The 26,898-nt window shown below is 39.4% G+C and overlaps 1 protein-coding gene across 3 annotated transcripts; it reads left to right on the top strand.

Annotated features, from left to right (window-relative positions):
* The first annotated feature begins 2,627 nt into the window (after positions 1 to 2,627).
* On the top strand, positions 2,628 to 25,593 carry NUDT9 (nudix hydrolase 9). Of its 3 annotated transcripts, none has more exons than XM_036456843.2 (8): positions 2,628 to 2,785; positions 10,599 to 10,838; positions 12,031 to 12,126; positions 13,685 to 13,771; positions 19,092 to 19,203; positions 22,259 to 22,405; positions 23,664 to 23,748; positions 25,078 to 25,593. In XM_036456843.2, the coding sequence occupies exons 2-8, from the start codon at positions 10,642 to 10,644 to the stop codon at positions 25,254 to 25,256; spliced, it is 903 nt and encodes a 300-aa protein (XP_036312736.1). In that variant the 5' UTR covers positions 2,628 to 2,785; positions 10,599 to 10,641; the 3' UTR covers positions 25,257 to 25,593. The 3 variants fall into 3 exon arrangements, with proteins under 3 accessions (XP_036312736.1, XP_036312667.1, XP_036312592.1); XM_036456699.2 differs by lacking the exon at positions 2,628 to 2,785 and adding an exon at positions 3,148 to 3,562; XM_036456774.2 differs by lacking the exons at positions 2,628 to 2,785; positions 12,031 to 12,126 and adding an exon at positions 3,144 to 3,562.
* The last annotated feature ends 1,305 nt before the right edge of the window (positions 25,594 to 26,898 follow it).

Genomic DNA, 26,898 nt, shown 5'->3' with positions numbered 1-26,898 from the left:
AAAAAATAAATTAAAAACAACTAAAAAACAAAAGCCCTCACTTAAGTTCTGATGACATCCATTTAATTTGGGATGTGAGCAAATGGACAGTTATATAGAACGGTAAATATTTGAGATGGCATTTTGCTTCTGCCCAAGAGTGGACTGCAGCAAATACTCACTGGATGAGTTCTAGCAGACCTGGGAGTACAGTCTGTGAGGAGAGGAATCCCGGAGACCCAGCTGTCTGAACCAAGAGTGTTGCATTCTGTGCCATGGAGTTGGCTTTGTTTGCATAGTTATGTGGGTCTTTAAACTAAGTCCACTCCAACCTCCCTTAAGGAATGTAGAGTTAGAAGACCAGACTTCAAAGAAGTTCCCATGACTCCTTTCTGTTTTTCCCATTCTTTGAACAGATGTTTTGTACCTTACTGTCTTACCTCTCTCCTCCCTAATGTCAGCAGACTTTAAAATAAGCTGAACCTTTTATTAAAAAAAAAATGTTTTTATTGATTTCAGAGAGATAGGAAGGGAGAGGTGAATAGGTGACCTTTGGGTGCATGGGAGGACATTTCAAACACCTGAACCATAATGGTCAGGGTGAAATGAGCTGAACTTTTGAAACAGAACCTTCCTAATACCTTTCCATCTAAACAGAGGTTGATGGTTGTTGACAACACTGACATTAACATCTATCTGATCAGAGAAAGCCAAATCCAGGTATTTTTTAAAAGCAAACTTTTATTTTTATATAAAAGTAAGTACATCATAATAAAAAAGGCCAAAAGACGTCTAGACCAAAACTACCAAAGGACGGGTCAGCAGGAGTTGCATGGAGCACCTCTTGGCCATAACAACCTAACTACCAGTTGCTATGATGCTTACTGTAGCCAGTGAATAGGCTGGATCAGGGGGTGGGGTTGACGGCCAACCTCGAGGCCCCTCCTGGCTTCCTGCCTGCCCCTGATAGAACTCTTCCACCCTGATCAATAGACAGGCCTGCAAAAAAAGAAAATAAAAACAAATAAAGAGAGGGGCCTGCCAGCCAAACATCTCCTCCCTTCCCTCCCCCCCTTCTCCCTGGCCAGCCACATCCCCATCAGCTCATCCCACCAGGATAGGCCTTTAGCACCTGATCACAGCCTCCCCATGGCCAACCCACCCCTCATTGGCCCCCCAACCGCTGGCCAATCGCCAGAGACACCTTCCCCCAGCTGGCCCAGCCCAGATCAGGGGCCCTGTCCCAGGGGGGCCAGTCGGCCAACCTCCTACCATCTCCTCCTCCCGACAAGCTCAGCCCTGATTTGCCCTGATTGGGGCCAGGCTGGCCAGACCCCACCCGTCCACAAATTTGTGCACTAGGCCTCTAGTTTATTAATAGTTTACTACCCAAAAGAACTATCAAAGCTGAAGCTGTTTGCTAGGTAAAGCTGTAAAGACACTTTTCATTCAGTAATACCACTGCATGAACTGAATTCAACTTTGCTGAAACAGAAGGCTGGAGGCATTTTAAAGGTGGAGTGTGCTGAGGGAAAGGCACTGAGGGCTGTTACGGGGGTGGGTGGATGACCTATGTGATAAGGTCATCTGGGTTTGTTAATGGGTGGAGAAACACATTTCTATTCTTAAAGCAGGAGGCCCTTGTGCAAGTTACAGAAAGGTGCCACTTACGTTGGGCCCTTATCCTTCCACCTGGACAGGAGGTAGAACAAAGTACATCCCCCTGAATGTTTGCTTTTCAAAGGGGCTCGCAGGTCCTCCAGGAAACAGTTCTGGCTGGTGGATTACCGCACAAAGGGCAGAGAAAGGATTTGTAATAGCAAGCTTTCTAAAGAAAGGGGTCCTGGGCCTCTCTGCCAATTGCCAGGTTTTGCATGGAATAAGCAATATATTCTCCAGGCAGCCGTGGAGATTTCTGGGGCTGGCGGGTGTTATTGCTGGGATCCTCCCTAGGACACCCTGAAGCTGCTAGAAGCCACAGTAGAGTTTGGTCAAGTCTCCAGTGCAGTGATGTAAGATGGAATAGTGGTTTATTTTATTTTGTTTTTAATATATTTTATTGATTTTTCAGAGAGGAAGGGAGAGGGATAGAGTTAGAAACATCGATCAGCTGCCTCTTGCACACCCTTTACTGGGGATGTGCCTGCAATCAAGGTACATGCCCTTGACCAGAATCGAACCTGGGACCTTTCAGTCCGCAGGCCCACGCTCTATCCACTGAGCCACACCGGCTCCGGCTGGAGGTGGTTTAGATGGAGTCCTTACATGACAAGAGTTCTACAGTCTTCAGAGCTGTACGTCTTAAAGTTTGATTAATCTGGCTTTTAAAATAGTGAGGTCTTTGTCTATGACACACTAATTGTCACATCTCAGCATGTACTTAAAAAAGTTAAATATTTGCCACATTCATCAATCCTGGTTACTAGTTGCTTTTCCCAACTTCAGTTTGGCAGTTTATCAGATTTTCCTTTTTAAGGAGATCTTCTTTATTCACTTTAGAGAGGAAGGGAGGGAGGGAGGGAGAGGGAGAGAGAGCCCCAGTCGGTGGCCTCTGGTGCTCACAGGGCATGGGATGGAACCCGGGACCCAGGTGCGCGTCCGGACCAGACGGGGCACGCGACCTTCTGCCAACCGAGCGGCCGGCCGGGCGGTGGGTCTCATTCCTGCCTGGGAGTTCGTTGCCCCTTCGATCCCGCTCAGGGCTGAGCGCCTGTTTCATAGATGGCTTACTCCTCCCGCTCGTCAGGATCACCCCGGGCAACGCGCTGCCAAATGGAGCAAGTGCAGCGAATACCGGGTTAAAAAAGTAAGAGAAGAGCGCCGGCCCCGCAGACGGCATCCCTCGCCTCCCTCCCTCCCTCCCTCCCCCGTGACCGCTTCCTCACGTAGGACCAGGACGCGCGTGATTCATTCAGTACATCAGCTGTGTGTAATCCTTCCTGCCCGCCCACCCAAAAGCACAACAAATGTCTCCGAACCCCCTTCCTCTTTCCCTCACCACTTCCTCGCCTTCTTTCACTCTCGCTAGTCCCCGCCACCGCGCCCCCCCACCACGCCTGCGCGGAGTGGGAGCTCTGAGGAGGCCCGCGCGGCGCGGCCCGGACCGCCTTTGCTTTGCGGCAAAGCCGTAAAGCGGGCTGCCTCTGCTTTGCGGCAAAGCCGTAAAGCGCCGTCACGCAACTGCGGTCCCGGTTCCGGCTCGCAGTTTTCCCGGACTGCGGGCCTGGGAGCTTCGGCGTCCTTGGCCGGTCTGGCTCCTCTCGTCCGCTGGGGGAAGCGCTGGACTGTCGTTTTGGGAGGGCTCCTGGTCCCTGGTGTTGATGAGATTAGACCGAGCTACCCCAGTTTCGGGAATGAAAAAGGCCGGGTCCTAGTGCCCGCCGGCTCCCCGGCGCCCGGGCCTGCAGGGTGGGCGGAGGCTGTGGCCCACGCTGAGAGCGACCTCGCCGCGTGAAGCCGTCCGTCCGCGGGCGCCGATGGCCGGACGCCTCTTGGGGAAGACTTTAGCCACCGTGTCTCTGTCCGTGGCCTTGGCCTCGGTGACTGTCAAGGCCTCGGGCTCTTGCAGCATCCCGGAGTGCAGGTATCCTCCCGCCCCCTCCTCCTCCTCGTGCTGGCCCCTCCCCAGTCCTTCTGTTGCAGGTGGGAACCAGTTTCCGGGTCGGCGGATTCTATGGGCTTTGCTTGCGGCTCGGATTTTTTTTTTTTTTTTTTTTTTTGAGTCATATAGAGACGCGCTTTCAAAAAGGCTCAGAATGTTTTTATCTGCCCTTTGAAGGAAACCGGTGCCATCCTTCCTAAGTCACCAACGTTGTTGTCCTCAGAGTTTGAATAGCACTTGTTCGGGTGTGGTGTTGTCCTGTGCCGTTTTCTTCTGGTTAATACTTAAAAAAACATTGTCATTAAAATGAATACATGCATATAGTTTAACTGTGTGGCCAGTATAATTGGGTGTAAAATGAAAAGCGAAAGTTGTCATTCTTCCTCTGAAACTCATTGTAGATAATGTATGTAGTCTCTGCCTCTTTCTGGATTTGTCAACTCTGGATGCATGTAGGGGTTTCTTGTGTCTCATACTGCCTCCTGTTTTTTTATTTTCCTCTTTTCAGGTTTTTATTCTTCGAGTCCATTGTTCAGGAAACACATAATGGCTACTGAATTATTCATTCAAACTTAAGATCTTTGCATTCTGTTAGTCATCTCTATGGAATTGTAAATGTTGACAAGAACCTTTTCTTACTCTAACTACTCTTTCATGGAAGCCTTTTTTTATTTTATGAACATAAAAACGTTTTGAAACTATAAAAGTGATTTAAAAAATTACTTTTTCCTGAATTATCTGTCTATTTTGGGTAAATGTTTCTGTTACCATTTGGTTCTTTTTCCTTTTTTCCCCCTCTCAAACATCTGGTGGACACTTGTTATCCATCTATATTTACATGAATATTTCAAATATATAGTAAAATGTATATAATAAGCATTGTTTTCTCTAAATGGGAGGACTGATTGAATATTGCCACCGTGTACCAGGGTGCCTAGACTGGAAGGTTTCCGTGTGTGCGCAGGTAGGTGGACAAGCTGGGAAACTTCCTCTTACCCCTTTTCCCTAGGGCCTATGCTGGTGGAGAAACTTCTTTGCTGAGCGTAGCAGCTTTAATTTTACTTCCTCAGTGTGTTGTATTATAGAATAGCAAGCCCAAGTTTCTATTGTGCTAACACCAATACTCACAATAAAAGACCTCGTTCTTATTTTTCTTTAATTTTTGGCGTTATCCTAATGTAACTTGCTGGCTTTTTGTTCGAACGGCAGGGAGGGAAGGAGACTGATTTTCATGGTTACCGTCACACTGTCCCCTTAGGACATTTGGACCCACTTATTTCATTTTTGAAACCTCTCAGGGTCCTCTTGTAGGAATGCCATCTTTTCCTCACCCTGTTGTGAGTATTCTCAAGTATAATTTGCTCTATTTTGGTTTGTAGGTCAGTATCATTCCACCTACTTGGAATCTTTCTGAAATTGGTTGAAATCTCTCCTTCACTCGGTGGTGTCCTGTTCTCTCTTCTTGCTGTGGATGTTGTTGCCTTTTACCAGTAGACATCTGTCCATCTCTTCAGTGGGGTTTGGGAGGGAAGGAATAAACATCTATCGATATGTTCTCTGTAAGTCACTAATGCTGCTTTTTGATAGAGGCCACTGGAATAATGTAAAATTGCTTGGCCATTATTCTTCATTTTTATAATGCTGGAAATCCTTTAAGGCAGTATTTATTAATATACAGAGTATATCTAAAACCTGTGACTGCTTACTGGCTTGGAAGTAAAAGCCAAAAGTTAAGCCAACAAGTATGTATGTGTTGAGTATCAGGTATCTTACATTGCAAGGCATCCTGGAAGAGACAAAAGAAAGTTAGCATCTAGAATTTTACTGCCCTTTAATAATTTGGGTAAATCTAGAAAGTCATAGTTTTGTAGTTGGGTTTTTAAAAAAGTATATTTTTAAAATTGATTGAATTGAACCATGACCTCCTGGTTCATAGGTTTATGCTCAACCACTGAACCACACTGGCTGGGCTGTAGTTGGTTTTTGTGGTTTGACTAGAAAGTTGCAAATACCTATTTTATAGAAAAAAAAAAGTATATAAAGATGGGAGTGCTTCCAAATTTTCCATCAGGATTTATCAACAATGTATGGAGAATGGTATATATTTTATTCCTGTGAATATATGTAAATATATATGTGAGCCAAAAATGAAATTGAGATGATATAGCATAATCTTAAGAACCTAGAGTTGGGACCAAGTTTGCCTGGGATTGGATCCTGATCCTGCTATCAGTTTTGTGACCTTGATAAACTTCATTAGCTTCTCTGGGCCTTGGTGGTCTTATTTCTAAAATAAGTATAATAATACCTAAACTTAGAATTGAGAGGATAAAATGAGTTAATATATTATAGCATAAGAATAGTGTCTTGCACATAGCTTATACTATGCATATTTAGCTATTGGTATTGCAAATTTGCTTTATTAAAAGTACTGCATCAATATTGCATTTCTTCAAGTTTGACTGTTTTTAGGAATTGGTTTTTGCTTTGTAAAATGAGCTTTATCATCTACTTAATTACCATTTGCTTGGTCAAATGTATTTTTGTACCTATTTAGTAATCTAATAAAATAATGGAGGCTGCATATATGTATATCATATATATGATGTCCCCCCCAAAAATGTGTACACACTTTGAATAGTTACAAAGGCAGTATTTTTTAATATACAGTTCATTTTCAAAATTGAGCTGTCAGCTGTTAATGTGTGTATATGCTTGCTCTGATTCCTTTTAGTGTATCACATTTAAATAGCAGATATACTTTAAGTACTTCTTACTGTGTAAATACCTAGTTTTTGAATTTTTGCTGTTTTTCTTGGAAAATTAAATATTTTTGGAAAAGTAATTAACCAAGTGTGTAAGTATTTTGTCAGTGTGGGAACAGATTTGTGGAATTGCACATACTTGTTGCTCAAGCAGGGAGCACAGAGCCTAATACTTAGAAAACGTTTTTGGCACTTGGTTAGCATAGAGTGGAACAGGATCAGTGTTTCCTGTTGAGCATCTCATTAAGACCCTTGACTTTTTTCTTACCTTACTAAACCGTGAAAAAACCCTCTTAATTTTATATTAGAATTGAGTTAAAGACTAGAACTTCATATGTAAAATTTTGCTTTTCTGAATGTACATGCCTGATATGTACTTGCATGCATGTATTGCATGTATGCTCATTTTTATTGAGTATGGGTTTAGTATGTGTGATGAATGTTCATTTTGAATGTTCATTATTCAGATTTCCAAAACCATGGCAACTTAGTCAAGCAAAACTCACCATGACATTAAAATAATGGGGATGGGGGGGAGATAACCTATCACTTTATTTTTCCTTAAGGATTTTTTAATCCACCCCGAGAATATGTTTATTGATGTGAGAGAGAGAGAGCGAGAGCGAGAGCGAGAGCGAGAGCGAGAGCGAGAGAGAGAGAGAGAGAGAGAGAGAGATACATACATACATCAATCGGTTGCTTCCCCCATGGGCCCCAACCAGGGATCCAACCTGCAACCTAGGTATTTGCCATGACTGGGAATTGAACTAGAAACCTTTTGTTGTACAGGACCATTCTCGAAGCAAGTGAGCCACCAGGACTGAATCTACCACTTTGAATAAAATTAGTCATCTTACATTTTGAAGAGCCCCTCCGGGGTTATTAACTTTTTTATAGGTCAAGCTTCCCTGATTATTGGGTGTTTGACAATACTCCACAGATGCAAACTGAGTGCAAAATGGAATAGCAGTTGTTTCAAAGTCTTTAAATAAGATGAGAGAGAACAACTTAAATAGCACGTAATGGTATAGACAACCAAGAATTGGAAAGAATTAAAACAGTTAATAAAAAAGAAAAGACAGTTTGGCAGTTTCTCAGAAAATTTACCATATGATCCAGCAGTTGCCCTTTTTGGTATTTACACAAATGAATTGAAAACTTAATGTTCATGCAAAACTTGCACACTGATGTTTATAGCTGCTTTATTCATAATTGCCAGGAGTAACCACGATGTCCTTCAGTAGGTGTGTGGATAAATAAACTGGTATACCTGGACGATGGAAAAGAAAGGAGCTGTTAAGCCATGAAAAGACATGGAGGAAGTTTGGATGCACATTACTAAATTAAAGTAACCATGCTACATACTTATGATTTCAACCATATGACATTCTGAAAAAGGCAAAATGAAGCTAGTAAAAACATTCATGACTGCCAGGGGTTGGAGTTGGGATCAGGTAGCAATGAACTGGTAGAGCTCTGAGGGTTTTTTAGGCCAGTGAAACTGCTTTGTATGATACTATGGCTGATACATATAGTATCACTACTTTGTATGATATTATAATGGCTGATACATATCCAAACCAATAGGATATATAACACCAAGAGTAAATTCTAATGTAAACTCTGGACTTTGAGGGATAATGATGTGAAGGTAGATGCATCTATTGAAACAAATAGTGTCGGGGAGGCTCTGTGTGTGTTGGGGGTGGGGGTGAGGCTCTGTACTTTCCACTCAGTTTTGCTCTTCACTTATATTTGCTCTTAAAAAACTAAAAAAGTCTTATACTTGCTCTAAACAATAAAATCCATTAAAAAACACACAAAAGGGCGGATAGTAACCTTGGCTGCTTGCTTCAATTCAGAGACTGGTACATGGAAAATAAATGCTTGATCTTGTTAAAAGAGAAGGTTGAGAAAGGATAGTGTTTCAAGAAAGAATGATTTGAGTATCACAGGATTAAAGGAGGTGTGTGGACCCCATTCAGAGTATGCCAGATGCTGGAGGCCAATTAGAGTGTGGAGGCCCTGTTCAGAGAACACCAGATGTTCAAGGCCACTCTGAGCATGGGAATGTAATCAGGATGTCCAAGGACTATACACAGGTGCAAAATGCAAAAATCTATGCACTGTGCAAGCATACCCTTCTATATTCCAGATGACTGATGTCACTATTTGGAAAGAAGCCTCTTTTGTCTTAAGTAGTATAAAGTTGTTACTGACTAGCCAGTATGAGGCTGCATTATCTGCTGGGTACAGAGGCAGCATGAGGCTGCTCAGATAATGGCTGTAGGAACAGAGGCTGCTGCTTCTGTGTAGGAAGCCAGTGTTTCAGCTACCTACTGTATAGGATTTTGCTTTGTTTTGTCTAGTGGCTCCTTGTTAGCAATGGCTACTTGGGCTACATGGCCACTGGCTTCTACAATAAAGATTCTCTTATACACCCACAACTTCTCATGGCTTCTTCGTCTACCACCCCAGGGTTCAAGAAGGTCCAGCCCCTGGCAGAGGGGCTCAGACCCGACTGTTAGCGGTAGGGCAGGCTCAGGACCTGTTCTTCCAACAGTGGCGCAGCAAGTAGAGAATAAAGGAGGAACTCGCTCTGACAGGAGGTCTTGGGAAAATTTTGATGAAGGCTTCTAATATTTTGGCCAAAATTATCCCCTATGGTTTGTGAAGGTAAAAAGAAAAGATGGTATTATGAAGTTACACGAATTAGTTGAAAAAATATTTAATTCTGTTCTAAAACTTTATATATATAATTCGAGGCCTGATGCACGAAGATTTGTGCAAGAATGGCCTTCCCCTGGCTGCCAGCACCACTTTTGCTCCAGTCCAGAGCTGCCTTTCTACATTCTCATGATGCCCAGAGGCCCAGAGCTGCTGGGGTGGTGTGGGCTGCCCCTGCCTGCCCCCTGCCGCTTGGTGCCTGTGTATGCAAATTAACCCATCATCTTTGTTGGGTTAATTTGCATACTCCTGATTGGCTGGTGGGAGTCACGAAGGTATGGTCAATTTACATGTTTCTCTTTTATTAGTGTAGATACGGTTATAACCTAGCTTATTTAACTATTTTAAAATTTTATTTTTAAAGATGAAGCCCTAATCAAGCTCCTTTTTTCTAATTGAGACAAAATTTTGGGCTCTACATAGCATATAACCTTGAGCTACAACAGCCTGGTGGTTGAACCAGTCTGCGGTAGCTCCTACCTGTGTCTTCTGCTCATCCTGGCCCCACTGCACCAGCTGTGGGTTCACACCCTATCAGTCCCTATCTGGAGAGGCTTGCACTGCTGCAGTGGCACTTGCCAGCCCTGAGCTCTGCATCTGGTGCCCTTCTGAGGGGAATGGCCAGCAGGATTGGGTCGAAACTGGCTCTCTGACATCCCCCGAGAGGTCCTAGGTCATGAAAGGCTGCAGGCCAGGCCAAGGGACCCTACCAGTGCACGATCGAGGCCAGGGAGGGACTGTGGGAGGATTCTAAGGCATGTCTGGTCCATCTCACTTAGTCCCAATCGGCCAGACCCCAGCAACAAGCTAACCTACCGATCTGAGTGTCTTCCCCCTGGTGGTCAGTGCACATCATAGCAACTGGTCGACCAATCAACTGTCTGCCCCCTGGTTGTCAGTGCACATCATAGCTAGCAGTTGAGCTGCCTTAGCATATCATTAACATATTACACTTTGATTGGTTGAATAGTTGACTGGACGACCAGACACTTAGCATATTAGGTTTTTATTATATAGGATTTCAGATTTAAACTTCTTAATTTTACTTTAAATTTTAGTCTAAAGTTTATAGTTTGTATAATTATCACAATCTGACTTTAAGAATTATTATATTACTTCATGTATTGTACAATGTAGGAACCTTATTACAGATATTTATATTTTCTAGTTATTCCTCCTTTGTGTTATTTTTGCCATACATTTTACATATGTGTCTTAGATTGTAGACTGCTCCTAAAAAACTTATTTCTTCATATATACTTAAACAATCTTCTTTTACATTTGTTTTTATGGTTGAATTTCCATAATACTAGTGTGTGTAGAGGCCTGATGCATGAAATTTGTGCAAGGGGCTCCACCCTCGCAGCTGCGACTTGCCTGACTCTCTCAGCCCTGGCTTTCTCTGAAAGTTCATCTGGAATGTCATCTGAAAGGTCATTCGGCCATCTGGTCTAATTAGCATATTATGCTTTTATTATTATAAATACATATTTATTTAAATTATTTTTCTTTTTCCCCTCTCCCAGAAGCTCATTTTCATCGTGTGGGTCTCATCTTAACTCCAACATCATGTCTGGTTCTAATGGTGCCAAAGAGAATTCCCACAAGAAGGCTCGGACATCTCCTTACCCAGGTTCAAAAGTTCAACGCAGCCAGGTTCCTAATGAGAAAGTAGGCTGGCTGGTTGAGTGGCAAGACTATAATCCTGTGGAATACACTGCACTCTCTGTCTTGGCTGGACCTAGGTGGGCAGATCCTCAGATAAGGTGAGCAAATTAGCTGGCATTAGCTGGATTGTAAGACTGTTAGAGAAAGTAATGGCTGTATTTGTAAATTATCATTTTGACAGCTGAACTATTTTTATCTAGTGCTTGATTTTATTATAAATTAGTTTCCATATTTGCTTGAATTCTTGCCAAAACTAGATATTTCATGTTCATTTATTTTTTGGGGGCTTTCTATGATGATCTTTCTAAAGGTGTCTGTTTTGCTACTGAGTATTTTGTTTTCTGAAATGACAAGTAGTGTCTGTTTTCATTTGTTCTGTTTGGTTATCAATAGAACATCTTTTGTGGTTGTTTTCCAACATAGCTAGACTTGTATTTGAAAAGGTGAAAATATTTTTCAGAAATATTTTCCAAATTACTAAGAATGGGGTGATGATAAAGTTAGAGCAGTGTGAAAAAATAGAAAAGGGATTGATAAAGGAGAGAAGGAGGAAAGCAAAATAATTGAGCAAAAAATGCTTTGACTGAAGTCATTAAAGTGCTACATTGACTCATATTTTATATTTATATTCCTTTTAATAAATACAATGATAAGTTTTAAAAAATTTGCTACCTGTGATCTAGGCACTGCACTAAATGTTTTATAAGCATTATTTTATTTTATTCTTATAAGTATTCTGGAAGGCAAACAGGATTATTATTTCTATTTATAGAAAAACAAGCTAGTTTGGGGAACCCTTTCATATATTTGATTTAATGGGTAAATTTATTGTAAATCATAGTCTTCTTGAGACATCATTTAGTCATTTAAGTAAAAAGTTTTGCTAATTGGATAGATCCAGTATTAGTTCAGTAGGTTGTTAAATTTTACCACTGACTTATTGCTGTCATTTGACTTTTGACCCACAGTTTTCTTATTTTATCCAAAGATATGTTTGTAACTTTGTAATAGTACTTGGATTATGAATTAATTATGAAGCTCAGCTGTGGAAAAATTATTAGCTTTAAATAGTTCCATTTCCTGGATTTTAGAATTACATTATAAATACACATTATGCACAATTAAAATTAATGACATTGGCAGGACTGCTGTAGAGTATAAATAGAGGATCATTGAATACATTTTGTTATTTTTCATTCAATTTTTGAACATTTGAATATATATTACCATCTAAATTAAGCTTTATAACTAACATTAATTCTTATTTTGCATTGGTATTCTTGTTAATAGTGAAAGTAATTTTTCTCCCAAGTTTAATGAAAAAGATGGCCATGTTGAGAGAAAGAGCCAGAATGGCCGGTATGAGATTGAAAATGGAAGACCTAGGTATGTACTGGGAATGGAACTTTTTATAATAGTGGGTCTTCAAAAGGTAGAAAATATATTGAATAGTTATAAAGTGCTTGTATGTGCCAGACATTGTACAAAAGAATTTATGTATGTGATCTAATTAAATTGTTGCAATAACTCTGTGGGTGGATATTTCTAGTTCCATTTACAAATAAAGAGAGAATGTAAGTGATTTGCATGTAGTTCATAAGTGGTAGAGGCAGGATCTGAGTGCATCTTTTTGTAACTCAACCTTGAAGGTAGAAGTAATTGAATAAGTTAACAGAGAAATGATTGAAAATTGTATGTTAAGTAGTTATTTATTAAATGTGATAATGCCTTAAAGTAAGAATTATCCAAACATAAGAGTAAAAATAAAAATAACCCAATAATGTAATATCAAAAATCTTTGTATACTTTAAAAAAGGATTTTTCTACACAACTCCAAAAATTTCCATTTCCTTAAGAAAGCATTATAAAAGTTTAGAAGAAATGTAAAAATTAGAATGCTCCAAATAAAACAAATGGAGGTTCACAGTTTTGTAATCATGGTTCTCATGACTTGCAAAAATGTTGCAATTTATATTCTTAGTTTCTTTAGGACAAGGAAACTAAGAGTGCTCCTCTTGTTTCAACCTGGTCCTTTAGTTTTGCCAAATTCTTTTTTTGGTTATAACTTAATCGCCTTTGTAAGTTACTGAATCTTTTGAAAGTCATACTATCCTTGTATTTGACTTATTCCTTAGGTTCTTTCCTTGGTAAAATATATTAAAAGACTAGAGGCATAGTCAAAATTTGTGTGTGTGTGTGTGTGTGTCCTCAGCCCAGCTTACACCCTTTCCAATCTGGGACCCCTTGAGGGATGTCCAACTGCTTGTTTAGGCCTGATCCCAATGGTATCGGGCAGTCGGACATCCCTCTCACAATCTAGGGCTGCTGGCTCCCAACTGCTCACCTGCCTGCCTTCCTGATTGCCCCTAACCGCTTCTGCCTGCCAGCCTGATCACTCCCTAACCACTCCCCTGCCAGACTAACCGACGCCTAACTGCTCCCTGGCCAGCCTGATCACCCCTAACTGTCCTTCTCTGTAGGCCTGGGTCCCCCCCAACTGCCCTTCCCTGCAGGCCCAGTTGCCCCCAACTTCCCTCCTTTGCCAGCCTGGTCACCCCTAACTGCACTCCCCTGCAGGCTTGATCGCCCACAACTGCCCTCCCTTGCAGGCCTGGTCCATCCCAACTGCCCTGCCCTGCTTGCCTGATCGCCCACAACTATCCTCCCTTGCAGGCCTGGTCCCTCCCTCTTATATCATAGAACAGCTTTGGAAATGATCCTGCTCCTGGATCAAGTTCAGAGCTGAAGACATGCAAAAAGGAAAGTTAAATAACAATTCACTTAAGGCAATATATGTGCTTTCAGTACAGATATGTGATAGTGCTACTGAATTAGGGAGGGGATGCTATTTTCCTTTTATTGATCTTACTACCTTTTATTGAGTCATATCACGTTAAGTTAAAAAAGATGAACCCATTCAGCTGATTTTGTTTCCCCCCCCCAGAAATCCTGCAGGACGCACAGGGTTGGTTGGTCGAGGACTTTTGGGGCGATGGGGCCCAAATCATGCTGCAGATCCCATCATAACCAGGTAAGAACTAAAAAACATTTCAGTAGCAGAGAGCTAAGTGATTGGAAAAACACAGACTATAACCATGTGCTTACATATACTATAGATATAGGTGTATGCACATACGTATACATGTATTATTTGTATATACTAGTGTACATCTTTATATGTGTTTGTATATGTACGCATACAAACATATATACATATGTACACACATAAAATCTATGTTAAAAGGACTTTATGCAAAATTACAGTGATGTGATAACAATTGTGAAGCTGTATGATTAGGTTAGGCATTATCTACACAAAGTTAATTCATCAGGATACTTATTGAGCATCTCTTTGTTCTCAGAATTGAGTAGGTGCTTTGGAGGATATAAAGAAGATATAAAGAAGTATAACAGTTCTAAATTTCAGCTTCCTGTCATTGAAGAGCTAAGGCTTCATTTGCAAGATGGAAGATAAGAAATAAAAAAACATGTCTAAGTAAGATGGGTAGTGCAGCATGCTTTAGAGAATTAGAAGATTGCATGTTGGGCAGGATGATGGTAAACCAGTGTACTCGAGAATGGCGTTATGAAGGAGGTAGATTAGAGCTGAACTTGAGTCCTGGATGGGGGACAGGAGGAGGCCTAAGAAAAAGCTTCGTAGTGGAACATATTTGAGTATTGAGATACCATGAAAAGATGAGCATGGTTAGATTCTTGTAGGAGAATAGTGAATGGTAAATTAAACTTAAAATTAACTTTTATGCAATACTCTTGTGGAGAATATTAAGTGCCAGAGTTAAGAAGTGTGAACTGGAGACATTGAAGGTTTCATAACAGGAAAAAGGCACTTTCTTTCCGGTGCAGATCTATCTGGTAAGCTAAATCATATACTGAAGGTCCCTTGGTGAGTGAAAATCAGAATAAAAAAGATGAATCTAATGTTTAGATGGACTTGGCATAAGTCTCCATAGAAATCATGTTTCTGACACATCTGGAATTTTCTGTCATCTCTGTCATCCTTAAAATTTTTTATTTTTATTTTTAGGATTTCTTCACTGACCAACTCCCTTCTCACATGTAGTTGTTACTTTTCTCCTTTAAGTAATGCAAATAACCTCAATATTCATACTTTTTTAGTTTTGATATTTTAAGGTCCTTTCTCACAGGATACTTTTTCTCTCATCTGAGATATAATAATGATTTCATAATTTAACTCTAGGAAAGCAGCTTATTTTTCTTATTTTCAGGTTACTGGAAAGGGTACCAATACTGATTCTTTTACTTGACCTTTCTAGTCCTCTGCCAAGAGAGATCTTACTCTTAGTTCTTTATGTTGCACCCCAGTTTTATCTTTCATCTATCCATTTACCTATTTTCCATCCATCCAGTTATCATCCATCCATCCATCCATCCATCCACTCAGCCACCCACTCATCTAACTACCTACCTATCTACGCCTGGATCAAGTCCAGAGATGACTGAACTCAAAACCTGTCAACAAATTTACTTTAGAAACTACAGTTTAAATGCGATAGGAAGAGTTAACATATTGTTATTAATGAATATAAGTAAAATAATGTATTAATGACAGTATCGGTTTCTTTCTAATTTTGGTGAGGCTTGCTAAAAGCAGGAAGGTGTGAAACATTTGAAGGAGGAATGATAGTAAGGGGACAAGAAGCAGCAAAAGAAGCCAGAGAATTGAAAGTTAGCCTCTAGCCAAAACCGGTTTGGCTCAATGGATAGAGCGTCAGCCTGCGGGTTCGATTCCCGTCAAGGGCATGTACCTTGGTTGCGGGCACATCCCCAGTAGGGGGTGTGCAAGAGGCAGCTGATTGATAATTCTCTCTCATCGATGTTTCTAACCCTCTATTCCTCTCTCTTCCTCTCTGTAAAAAATCAATAAAATATATTAAAAAAAGAAAAAAAGAAAGTTAGCCTCTAATTATTTTTAATAGCTTATTTTTATCTGTAGTAGACCAAATATGAGCTCTGCTTAAACATGGTGATTGTATGTCATGGTTTTTGAAATGTAGACTTTATGAGCATAATTCCATCATTACACAGATGAGAGAACTGAAGCCTTAGAAATGATGGTCCAGGCTATAAAAGAGCCCACAAGTGGTGGCATCTAGCTTTCAGTACTCCTAGGTTGATGTTCTTTGCTGTGCCAGTAATGCATATATTAAAGGATGGGTTCCTCTAGTAGAGGAGTCATTGTGGGAAGGCAAGGCAGCAAAGAATGAAAGATGTTGAAAAATCAATAAGGCTAAACAAATTCTTTTTTTTTTTTAATTTTTTTAATTTTTACTTTTTATTTTATTTTATTGATTTTGTACAGAGAGGAAGGGAGAGAGATAGAGAGTCAGAAACATCGATGAGAGAGAGTCATCGATCAGCTGCTTCTTGCATACCTCCTACTGGGGATATGCTCGCAACCAAGGTACATGCCCTTGACCGGAATCGAACCCGAGACCTTTCAGTCCCCAAGCCGACGCTCTATCCATTGAGCCAAACCTGTCCCGGCAGGCTAAACAAATTCTTAAAAATATAGCTCTACTCTAGGTATTTTGCTAGATGTTACTAGTTTTTCCATTTGTTTCTCACAAAATTCCTCAAAGTAGGTATTAACACATCTGTTTTGTATACCAGAGACTCACTGAGGATAAGTGACTTGCCTAAGTCTTGTAGATCTGAAATTTGAATTGAGTATTTGGCTGTAAATACTGTGCTTTCTCTCTTTTTTTAAAAATTCTCACCTGAGGATATGGTTGGTTGGTTTGTTAATTGATTCTTTTTTTTTTTTTTTGAGAGAGAGAGAGAGAGAGAGAGAGAGAGAGAGAGAGAGAGACAGACAGAGAGAGACATCGACGTGAGAAACTCTGATCTGTTGCCTTCCGTAAGTGATTTAACCCAAAGCCTAGGAATCTGCCCTGATCCAGAATTGAACCTGCAACTTTTTGGTAAACAGGATGACATTCTAACCAACTGAGCTACCTGGCTACATTCAGTTTCTTAAACACATTTTATTTATTTTATTCAGTGAAAGATATTATAAATATATATTTTTTAAATCAACAGACTGGGGACTCTATTGAACACATCATTATATTTTACAACTTAATTTCTCTCGTGATTTGTCTGTCTGGCATCCTTAAAAACAGATGTTGTTACCTGGTGGTGTGGCTAAGTGGTTGAGTGTCAAACTGAACCTGGAGGTCATGGTTTGATTCCTGGTCAGGGCACATGCCTGGGTTGTGGGCTCGATCCCCAGGGGGAGGTGTGCAGGAGGCAGCTGATCAGTGATTCTCATTGATGTTTCTATCTTTCCCTCTACCTTCCTCTCTGAAATTAATAAAAACACATTTTTTAAAATGTTCTTACCTGTAGAGAATTTAAAAAACAAACAGATTTTGTCTTCTTGTACCAATTATTCATTCATTTCTAGTTACTATATACTTAAAAAACTGTGACTGTGGCTTATAGTTTATTCACTTACATGTACTAGGTGTACTGGTTAATGCGGATTTTGTTGAATAGATGGAGCTGCACATATATTGATATATGTACAATTTGATATGTATGCTATATTGTTGTATTAGACAACAAGCTTCAAAATTTCATATGTCAAATTTGATGAAGGTGTTAACATCATAGATATTTTTACGCTTAAAAATGGATTTTGTGCCCAAAAAAAGAGCATTTGCGGGAAGTTATAATTCATTACTTTATCTTGAAGAAAAGTGCTGCTGAATACTTTGGGAAGCTTATGGTGAATATGCTCCATCTCAAGATACTTGTGAACGCTGGTTTAAACGCTTTAAAAGTGATGATTTCGATGTGAAAAACAAAGAACGTCCAGGTCAACCAAAAAAATTTGAAGACCAACAATTACAAGCATTATTGGATGAAGATGCGTGTCAAACTCAAAAACAACTAGCAGAAAGATTAAACTTTGCTCAGCAAACAATTTCTGATCATTTACAAGCAATGGGAAAGATTTTAAAGGAAGGAAAATGGTGCCACATCAACTGAAGGAAAGACAAATGGAAAATGGAAAAGTCATCAGTAAAATGTTGCTTCAAAGGCATGAAGGAAAGTCTTTTTTGCATCGAATTGTGACTGGCGATGAAAGTGAATTTATTTTGAGAATCTGAAATACACAAAATCATGGGTTGATATAGATCAATCATCAACATCGACAGCAAGGCCAAATCGCTTCAGAAAGAAGACAATGCTCTGCGTTTGGTGGGATCAGGAAGGTGTGGTGTACTATGAGCTTCTAAAACTAGGTGAAACAGTTAATACTGATCACTACCAACAACAAATAGTCAATATGAACCAGGCTTTAATCGTGCAACGACCAGAATGTTCCATAAGACACAGCAAAGTAATTTTGCTTCATGATGATGTACCATCACACACTTCAAAACCAGTTAAAGACACATTGAAAGATCTTGCCTGGGAAGTATTAACCCACCTGCTGTATATTCACCAGACCTTGCTCCTTCAGATTACCACTTGTTCCAATTGATGGCACACGCACTTTCTTTCTTTTTTTAAAATTAAATTATTATCTGTGTACATATTTTAACATTGCCCCCCCCCCCCCATACATACCCTCCCTCCCCAGAGTTTTGTGTCCATTGGTTGTACTTATATGCACTTTCTGAGCAGCACTTTAAAACATACAAAGAAATGGAAAAATTGAGTCTCTAACTGGTTTGCCTCAAAACAAGAAAAGTTCTATTGGGCAGTATGCACAAATTACCTGAAAGATGGGGAAATGTGTATTACTTTAAAGCACTTTTGATATTTCTCTTGAAATGATCGTGTTTTCTTTGATTACAAAATCCTTAACTGGTACACCTAGTATAGCTCTATTGCTAGACTATCAGTTCTTCCAGGGGAGGACTATCATATCTCACCTGTAATTCCTCCCCTGGAAGAACTGATAGTCTAAATCTGTATCATATAATCTGCTTTTCTGATACCACAGAGTGAACTATAAAAAGCAAATATTACCAGATCTTTTACACTACTTGTAATTCTTAAAAAGGGTCTGTGGACTTAAAGAAAAAACACCAAACTTCTGTAATTTCTGTCTTGGTTTTAAACTTATTTTTTGGTTGTATTTTAGTACTGTAAAAACTATTTATATTCTGAATGTTCATTATGAAAGTAGACATATTTCTAATACAAAATAATGTTTTTGGTAAAAACTGATTTGAGGTAAATTTATGTGTACTCTGTTATAAAGAGAAATACATCTCTATAACTTTGACTCAAGCTTGAGCTAGAATTTTGGCTTTTGTGCTAAATTAGTTATGATCTTACATTACTATTTACAGGTGGAAAAGGGATAAAAGTGGAAATAAAATCACCCACCCTATTTCTGGGAAAAACATCTTACAGTTTGTGGCAATCAAAAGGAAAGACTGTGGAGAATGGGCAATTCCAGGGGTGAGCATTAAAATTAAATTAATGTTTTAAGTTCTGTTTAATTTGATTTATTTACCACAAGATCATTGTGTATGGACCTTTTCTACTCTACTTATCCTCCATTCCTCAACACTTCAATTAGTAATTCTTTTGTCATTCATCATTGCAATGAAGTGTCATTGTCAGTAACAACTCTAGAATAATAAATACAACAAGGCTGTTTGAATCTGAGTCTGACTCTGAACCCCTTGGAAAAGAACATGGACTTTGAAGTTAGACCTAGGCTCATATCCTGGTGTTTCCACTTTCAGCTGAGTGATATGGAGTTCTGACCTCATCTTTATAATAAAGATCATCTCATCTTCTTAATAGGATTACTAGAAATAGCATGCAGAGCAGTGGTTATAAAGTAGGTACTCACTAATGTTGGGTCCCATCTCAGAAATCAACTCCAAGCCCAAGGTAAGATTTTTAGCATTTTTGTTGTTGTTGTTGAATTGTGATAATTTTAGAAATAATAAATTAGATAATTTTTATCACTTAATAATTCTTATAGTTTTAAAAATTCCATATCAGCAGGAGGAGTGTACTTTGACTTCATATCAGTGGTATATATGTAAAAAAATAAGCAAATATATATATATATAATTTCTTTTAAAATACATTTTTACTGATTTTAGAGAGGAAGGGAAAGGGAGAGAGAGATAGAAACACCAAAGATGAGAGGGAATCATTGATTGGCTTTCTCCTGCACACCCCACTCTAGGGACTGAGCCTGCAACCCGGGCATGTGCTCTGACTAGGAATTGAACCATGACATCCTGGTTCATAGGTTAACATTCAACCACTGAGTCACCCTAGCAGGGCCCAGTGGCATATTTTAAGTGGCTTTTAAAAAACATATATATGTATGGCAGAGTTTTATATTTAATGCCCTAATGTTAAATGGAGATAGTTTTATAAGAGGATTACTTTTTATACACATACCACTATTTGCAAGAATTGATTTTTCTTTGTAAGATAAAAATAGAATGGAGATGAATATCTCAGCTAACTGTGATGAAAGCCTAGCCAAGTAGTAAAACTTGGCTCATACCGAGTATAAAATGTAATAAATGATTTCATCATAGGATTTTATATTTTTACTAGAGGCCCGATGCATGAAATTCATGCACAGGGGGGCGGTGTCCCTCAGCCCAACCTGCACCCTCTTCAATCTGGGACCACTCATGATTGCTGGCTCCCAACTGCTTGCCTGCTTGCCTGCCTGATTGCCCCTAACCTCTTCTGCCTGCCAGCCTGATCACCCCCTAACCACTCTCCTGCCAGCCTGATCAATGCCTAACTGCTCCCCTGCCAGCCCGATTATCCCCAACTGCCCTCCCCGGACAACTTGGTTACCCCAAATGCCCTCCCCTGCATATTCTCTCTTTATTAGATAGGGTTTTTTCTTTAACATATCGAACAACCCTAACTGGTTTGGCTAGGTGGATGGAGTATTGGCCTGTAGACTTTAGGGTCCCAGGTTTGATTCCAGTCAAGGGCATGTACTTTGGTTGGGGGCACATACCCAGTAGGAATGTGCAGGAGGCAGCTGATCGATGTTTCTCTCTCATAGGTGTTTCTATCTCTCTCCCTTTCTTTTCCTCTCTGTAAAAAATAAAAATATATATTTAAAAAAAATAAACCTTTAAGATTCTTCCATATCTGCATGGCTGGTGTGACTCAGTGGTTGAGACTCCAGGCTGCAGCAGTTGGGAGGGGATCACACCATGGGGGTGCACACCCCTGCCAGGCTAAGACCCCAGGCTGCAGGTTTGTGTGTGTGGGATCACTCCGTGGGGAGTGGTTTTGTTTTTGTTTTTTATAAAGGCTCAGGAGGGCCTCTGGGCAGCATTTCACCAGTACACTTACTCTGTAGGCTCTCAGCGGCAGCCGTCCCTGAGACTTGGGGACTCCGCTTGGGCTGAGACAACTGGGAGCCTCCATCTTGTGGCTATGGGTGCCACCATTTTTGTCACTGAATGACGGTTAATTTTCATATTACTCTTTTATTAGATAGGATTCTCATTTGAAATTCCAATTAGGGAATTATTGTCACTGATCATTTTGAGAATCATTCATCTAATTAGTATATTTTGTTTGCTAACAATGCAGACATAGAGGAAGCAACAGAGCAACATGAACAAACATCCCTTCCTCTTGGTGCTCACACTCTAGTGGGGGAGACAGATAATATAAGATAAATAACTAATTATACTGGTATCTTAGAATACCACTTTCTAAGGAAGGGGACTAGGACATGTTTGAGATTTTGCCATTTTAGACAAAGAGGTTAGAGAAGGTCTCCGTGAGAAGACCTTTAGTAAAGATTTGAAGGTGGTGAATCCGTGAATTATGTGGATGTCTGGGGGAAGGCATCTTGGACAGAATAATATAGCGAGTGAAAAGTCCCTAAGATGAGAGTATGTTTGGCATGTCTTAGGAACATTGAAAAGGTCAGTGTGGCTGGAATGCAATGAACGATGGGGAAAGTATCAACTTTCTGTATTCTTTCTTTTTAAATATATTTTATTGATTTTGTACAGAGAGGAAGGGAGAGAGAAAGAGAATTAGAAACATCGATGAGAGAGAGTCATTGATCAGCTGCCTCTTGCACACCCCCTACTGGGGATATGCCCGCAACCAAGGTACATGCCCTTGACTGGAATCGAACCCGGGACCCTTCAGTCCCCAAGCCGACGCTCTATCCATTGAGCCAAACCGGTCCCGGCAACTTTCTGTATTCTTTCTTGCTTCAAGGCCTTCCTTCCTTAGCTGGAAAGGAGTCTGTTAGCTCACTTTACCATAGGCTAACCTTGGGCCAATTACTGTGGTCAAATATATCTGTGATACCCGATAGGCTGCTTTTACTAGAAACACATGGTTTAGGGAAGAATATATGACAGAGGAATAGGGATCGTGTTTATGGGCAGATAGACCAGTAAAGGTACATGCATCACTCAGTAAATATTTGTTGGATAAATTAAAGCTTATTACTTTTCTTCCTTTTTTTCTTTTTAAAATGTGGCCTTAGGGGATGGTGGACCCAGGAGAGAAGATTAGTGCTACACTGAAGAGAGAATTTGGTGAGGAAGCTCTCAACTCTTTACAGAAATCCAGTGCTGAAAAAAGAAAATTAGAGGAACAGTTGCACAAACTCTTCAGCCAGGAACATCTAGTGGTAAGAAATGGTGGTTCCTGGAAGGAGTTAGTCCTGTGCATTGGTGTTAAAGTTCGCCTGGAAATCTGGTAGATCATCCTCTGATAAAGTGAAATATTGTATGTTTGTAAAACTTGTCCGTAAAACAACTTAAAATTGTAGTAGGTCTACACTATAAATAGATTTCTTTAGTTCGATTACATCATCTATATATATATAAAAGGCTAATATGCAAAGTGTCCCTGAGGGAGTTTGACCAGGAGCCCGGGAGTTCAATTGCTCTCTATTGACGTGTGCTGACCACCAAGGGGTGGCATGGAACGAAGGAATGTCCCAGCCAGCAGCTGGAAGGAAGGCCTCAATTGGCCCTGATTGCTGGCCAGGCCTAGGGATCCTACCTGTGCATTAATTTTGTGCACTGGGCCTCTAGTTTATTGTAATATTTTTTTTTTCTGTTAGTTTTTGTTCAGACTAGGTATGAGCTAATGTAATACTGAGCTCACCCATCCAACAGAAAACATTAATTTTTTTGCATGAATTCAGCTCTTTTGGAAGGACATTTACATTTGAAATTATGTTGTTCAGAGTTTCTCTGGTTTATAACCATTTAAATCACATTTCTGTTCTGTCTACATATCCTTTGTAAAAATTTAAAAATCACCTTATAAGATATAGATACACTAATAATAGGGAAAAGGACCAATTTTACTTTTTGTTGACTTTTTTTTTTTATTGCTTTGTTTTCTTTTTAGAATTACTAGTATTTCTTAATTATTTATCTTATCCAGTCTACATTTGTGTTAGATAGCTAGATCCAAATCTTTTCATGTATTAATAGTTTAAATATTAGTCTTTACTAACTTTACTTATATATCTCATTTAACAGATACTTAAATTATAAAGACTTTAAAAAAAAAACCATACGGCTCAAATATTATTGTTACTAAATTTTGAAACTAGAATCTGAGATGTTGAGGGTTTTGTGAATTTTAAAGCTGCCTCAAAGGTTCTTAAGAATATTTTTCTGTAGGAAATTTAAAATAAGCATAAGAAATGCTATATTAAAGATGCTATGGTATTTATATTTATTTTTTATTGTGGTAAAAAACACACAATTTACCTTTTTAACCACTTTAAGTGAACAGTTATGTTAATTATATGCACTTTTTTTGGAACAGGATATTTACATTGCTGATTTTAATGACAGTAACATGCTTCTACTCTACTCATTCCTGTTTCACCCTACACTATTTTTTTTTTGTATGCCTTTTAAAAATAGATATATAAGGGATATGTTGATGACCCTCGGAATACTGATAATGCATGGATGGAGACAGAAGCTGTGAACTACCATGATGAAACAGGTAATTTTTACTTATGTTTATTAAACTGACTGGGTTAGAGGATCAGTCTAAGTCCAGCAGCATACTAAGGCACGATTAAATCTGGACTATTTTAGTAACTTAAGCCAATCAACTACTAACTATGGGATTATATTTAAAATTGTTGATATTAAAAGAATACATAGAAGAAAGCCTTGCCCCAGCTGGTTTGGCTTAGTGGATAGAGCATCAGCCTGCCGACTGAAGGGTCCCAGGTTCGAATCTGGTCAAGGGCACATACCTCGGTTGCAGGCTCTATCACCAGCCCTGGTGTGGGAGGCAGCCAATAAATGTGTCTCTCATATTGATGTTTCTCTCTCTTTGTCTCTGCCACTCCCTTCTACTTTCCCTACAAAAAATAAGTCAATAGAAAAATATCCTCAGATGAGGATTAGCAACAACAACAGAAAAAGAAAGCCTTAAAAGTATTTTCTTTAATCCATTTGTAGTACATAAAATTAAGATTGAATTTTTGGACTAAAATTATTTGCCTTAAAGTTATTAAATTGTACAGTGTGAGTCCATTTGTATAAAATAAAAAAAACAAAAGCAACTGGAGATTTGGGTAGGAAGTATGGCTAGGATAAAAGAAATGGGATTTACATCTGTCTTATTATTTGAAATAATTTTATAACAAGTGTGTGTCAACATAAACATTATTTAAACCTGTGGAGAATTTTCATTAGTTTATCTGAGCCAAACTGTCAACAATTGCCAGGAAGCAGTCTCAGTGGATTGAAAAAATGCCCTGGGAAAATGGCAGTTTTGTACCGTTTTATACATGATTATCAAAAGAGTTGTAAGTGGATTACATGAAACATGTTGGTTATACAATAGATTAGGGGTGTGGGAGAAAACAAAGTGGGGGAAACCTCTAGGTGAGAGCACTTATTTTTAATTTATTAATGTAATTGATAAATACTTCTTTTATGGTTTTTATTTGGTGTCATACTTAGAAAAGTCCATTTATCCTAAGACTATAAAACAAATCACCAGTAATTTTTTTTTACATTTAAATCCCTAATTGCTCTGGAATTTATTTTGATACATGGTATCATGCATTAGTATGAATTTTACTTTAGGATAATACTCTTACTTTCTAAAGAGGAAAGCTTTCTTACTGGTACCTCCACTTAAAATTTAGAAACCTGGTTAAAATTTGGGTGTTTGGAAAATTTGGAATATCCTAGTTTTTAATTCACTAAGACGATGATTGCTTACTTGTTGTTAGTAAGAATACTTGGAGATGCAGTTTTGCTGAAAAAGAAAGGAATTGCTTTTTCTTGGTGATGCTTTTTCTTTGGTAACCAGGTGAGATTATGGATAACCTCACCCTCGAAGCTGGAGATGATGCTGGAAAAGTGAAGTGGGTGGACATCAGTGATAAACTCAAGCTTTATGCTAGTCACTCTCAATTCATCAAACTAGTGGCAGAGAAACGAGATGCACACTGGAGTGAGGACTCTGAAACTGACTGCCATGGGTTGTAGCTCACAGCCTCATGCAAGCCAAAGGCCAGCAGAGGAGCATGTGCTGCAAAGGAGGCAATATCACAGAACTCAAACAAGCAAGCAGGGTTGGTAACTGAGAAATTATTTTATTCACTTTTGAAATGATTTTTTTTTCATTTAGAAGGTTTTACATCAGAATAAAATAAGTAAATATGGTGAAATATAACATGGTATTTTCTGCTTTCCAGTCAAAAGAAATATAAACAATCATATTTTATATATATTCAATTTAAGCATGCTTTTAACCAAATTTAAACAGTTTTGATGCTCTGAAGAACTGTAATCTGAATAAAGATGAATTTCTGATGAGCCCTGACTTCTGCTTTCCATCTAGTTCTTGTTTGTCGGTTTTGGTTTGTTTTCCATCCCCCTTGCTCTGCTGTGGCCTGACGGGTGTTCCTGCCACCTCAGGCTCCTTTCGAAGGAGCACCACCATTGAGCAGTCTGAGTTATCTGTTAGTTTTTGGCTTCACATCTTGCTTTACATGATCTTGTTGAAGCTGATTTTAAAAAATGGAAGCTTTATCCTTATCTTTAGAGCCTTCAGTTTTATGAGGAAATTTCAGCCCTCTTTTAGTTAATAAAGATCAATAAATAGGAGCTCATGATCTCATTTTGAAAAATTCTGAAGTAAAAACATGTCCACCCTGGCCAGTGTGGCTCAGTGGTTGAGCATCGACCTATGAACCAGGAGGTCAGGGTTTGATTCCCGGTCAGGGCACATGTCTGCATTGCAGGCTCGATCCCCATTTCAGGCTCAATCTCCACTGTGGGCATACAGGAGGCAGCCTATCAACGATTCTCTGTCATCATTGATGTTTCTGTCTCTCTCACCCTTCCTCTCTGAAATCAATAAAAATATATTAAAAAAAAACATGTCCAGGACATTAGTACTTTGATTTAATATGTATGTTTATTTTATTGTACTGTAACTGCATGTTATAAATGCATTAAAATAGATGTTAAAAAGGAACTGATGTAAGATAGACAGAGGGAAGTCTTTGGGGGTCAGTGCTTTTGTTAGGTTAGGAATATTAAGTATTGAAATAGGTTTTTGTGGGACTCAATGTTAATATAATTCCCAGAGAAAAGGAAAAGAGATGGTGTTTTGGATGCTCTTGGGAGCAGGGAGGAGGGAAGAAAACACTGCCTTGTTCCATGATATCAACTCCTGCCAACCTGAAGGGTCTGTCTCAATTCCATCTTCATTCCAGTTGGACTACAAATGGGCATTTGACAGAAAGGAGGTTTAGGGGTAGGGACATGGTGGTTGTCTTCTTTAGACCAGGGGCGGGGAACCCTTTTTTTCTGCCAAAGTCCATTTGGATATTTATAACATCATTTGCTTAATCTAATTCATTTAACATAAATTTATGTTGCTTTGGGAAAAGCTCCTAGATGTATTGAATTTCAAGTCCCACCTGCGTTTGCCTTGGTAGGGCCAGACCAAATGATTTTGCAGGCCTTATGTGGTCCTTGGGACATATAACACCCACCTCCACCCCCAACCCCTGCTGCTTAAGGCATTTGAAAACAGTATTAGGCTTACTCTGTAGCTAGAGGACAGAACTAGGGCTCAAGTAAGTCAAAAGGTTTGGGATCCTCCTCCCTCCCCAATTTA

Source organism: Pipistrellus kuhlii, unplaced genomic scaffold (assembly GCF_014108245.1).
Source record: "Pipistrellus kuhlii isolate mPipKuh1 unplaced genomic scaffold, mPipKuh1.p scaffold_m20_p_1, whole genome shotgun sequence".
NCBI classification, from domain to species: domain Eukaryota; kingdom Metazoa; phylum Chordata; class Mammalia; order Chiroptera; family Vespertilionidae; genus Pipistrellus; species Pipistrellus kuhlii.
Note: the sequence above shows the minus strand (reverse complement) of the source record. Positions and strands in the feature narration are given on the sequence as shown.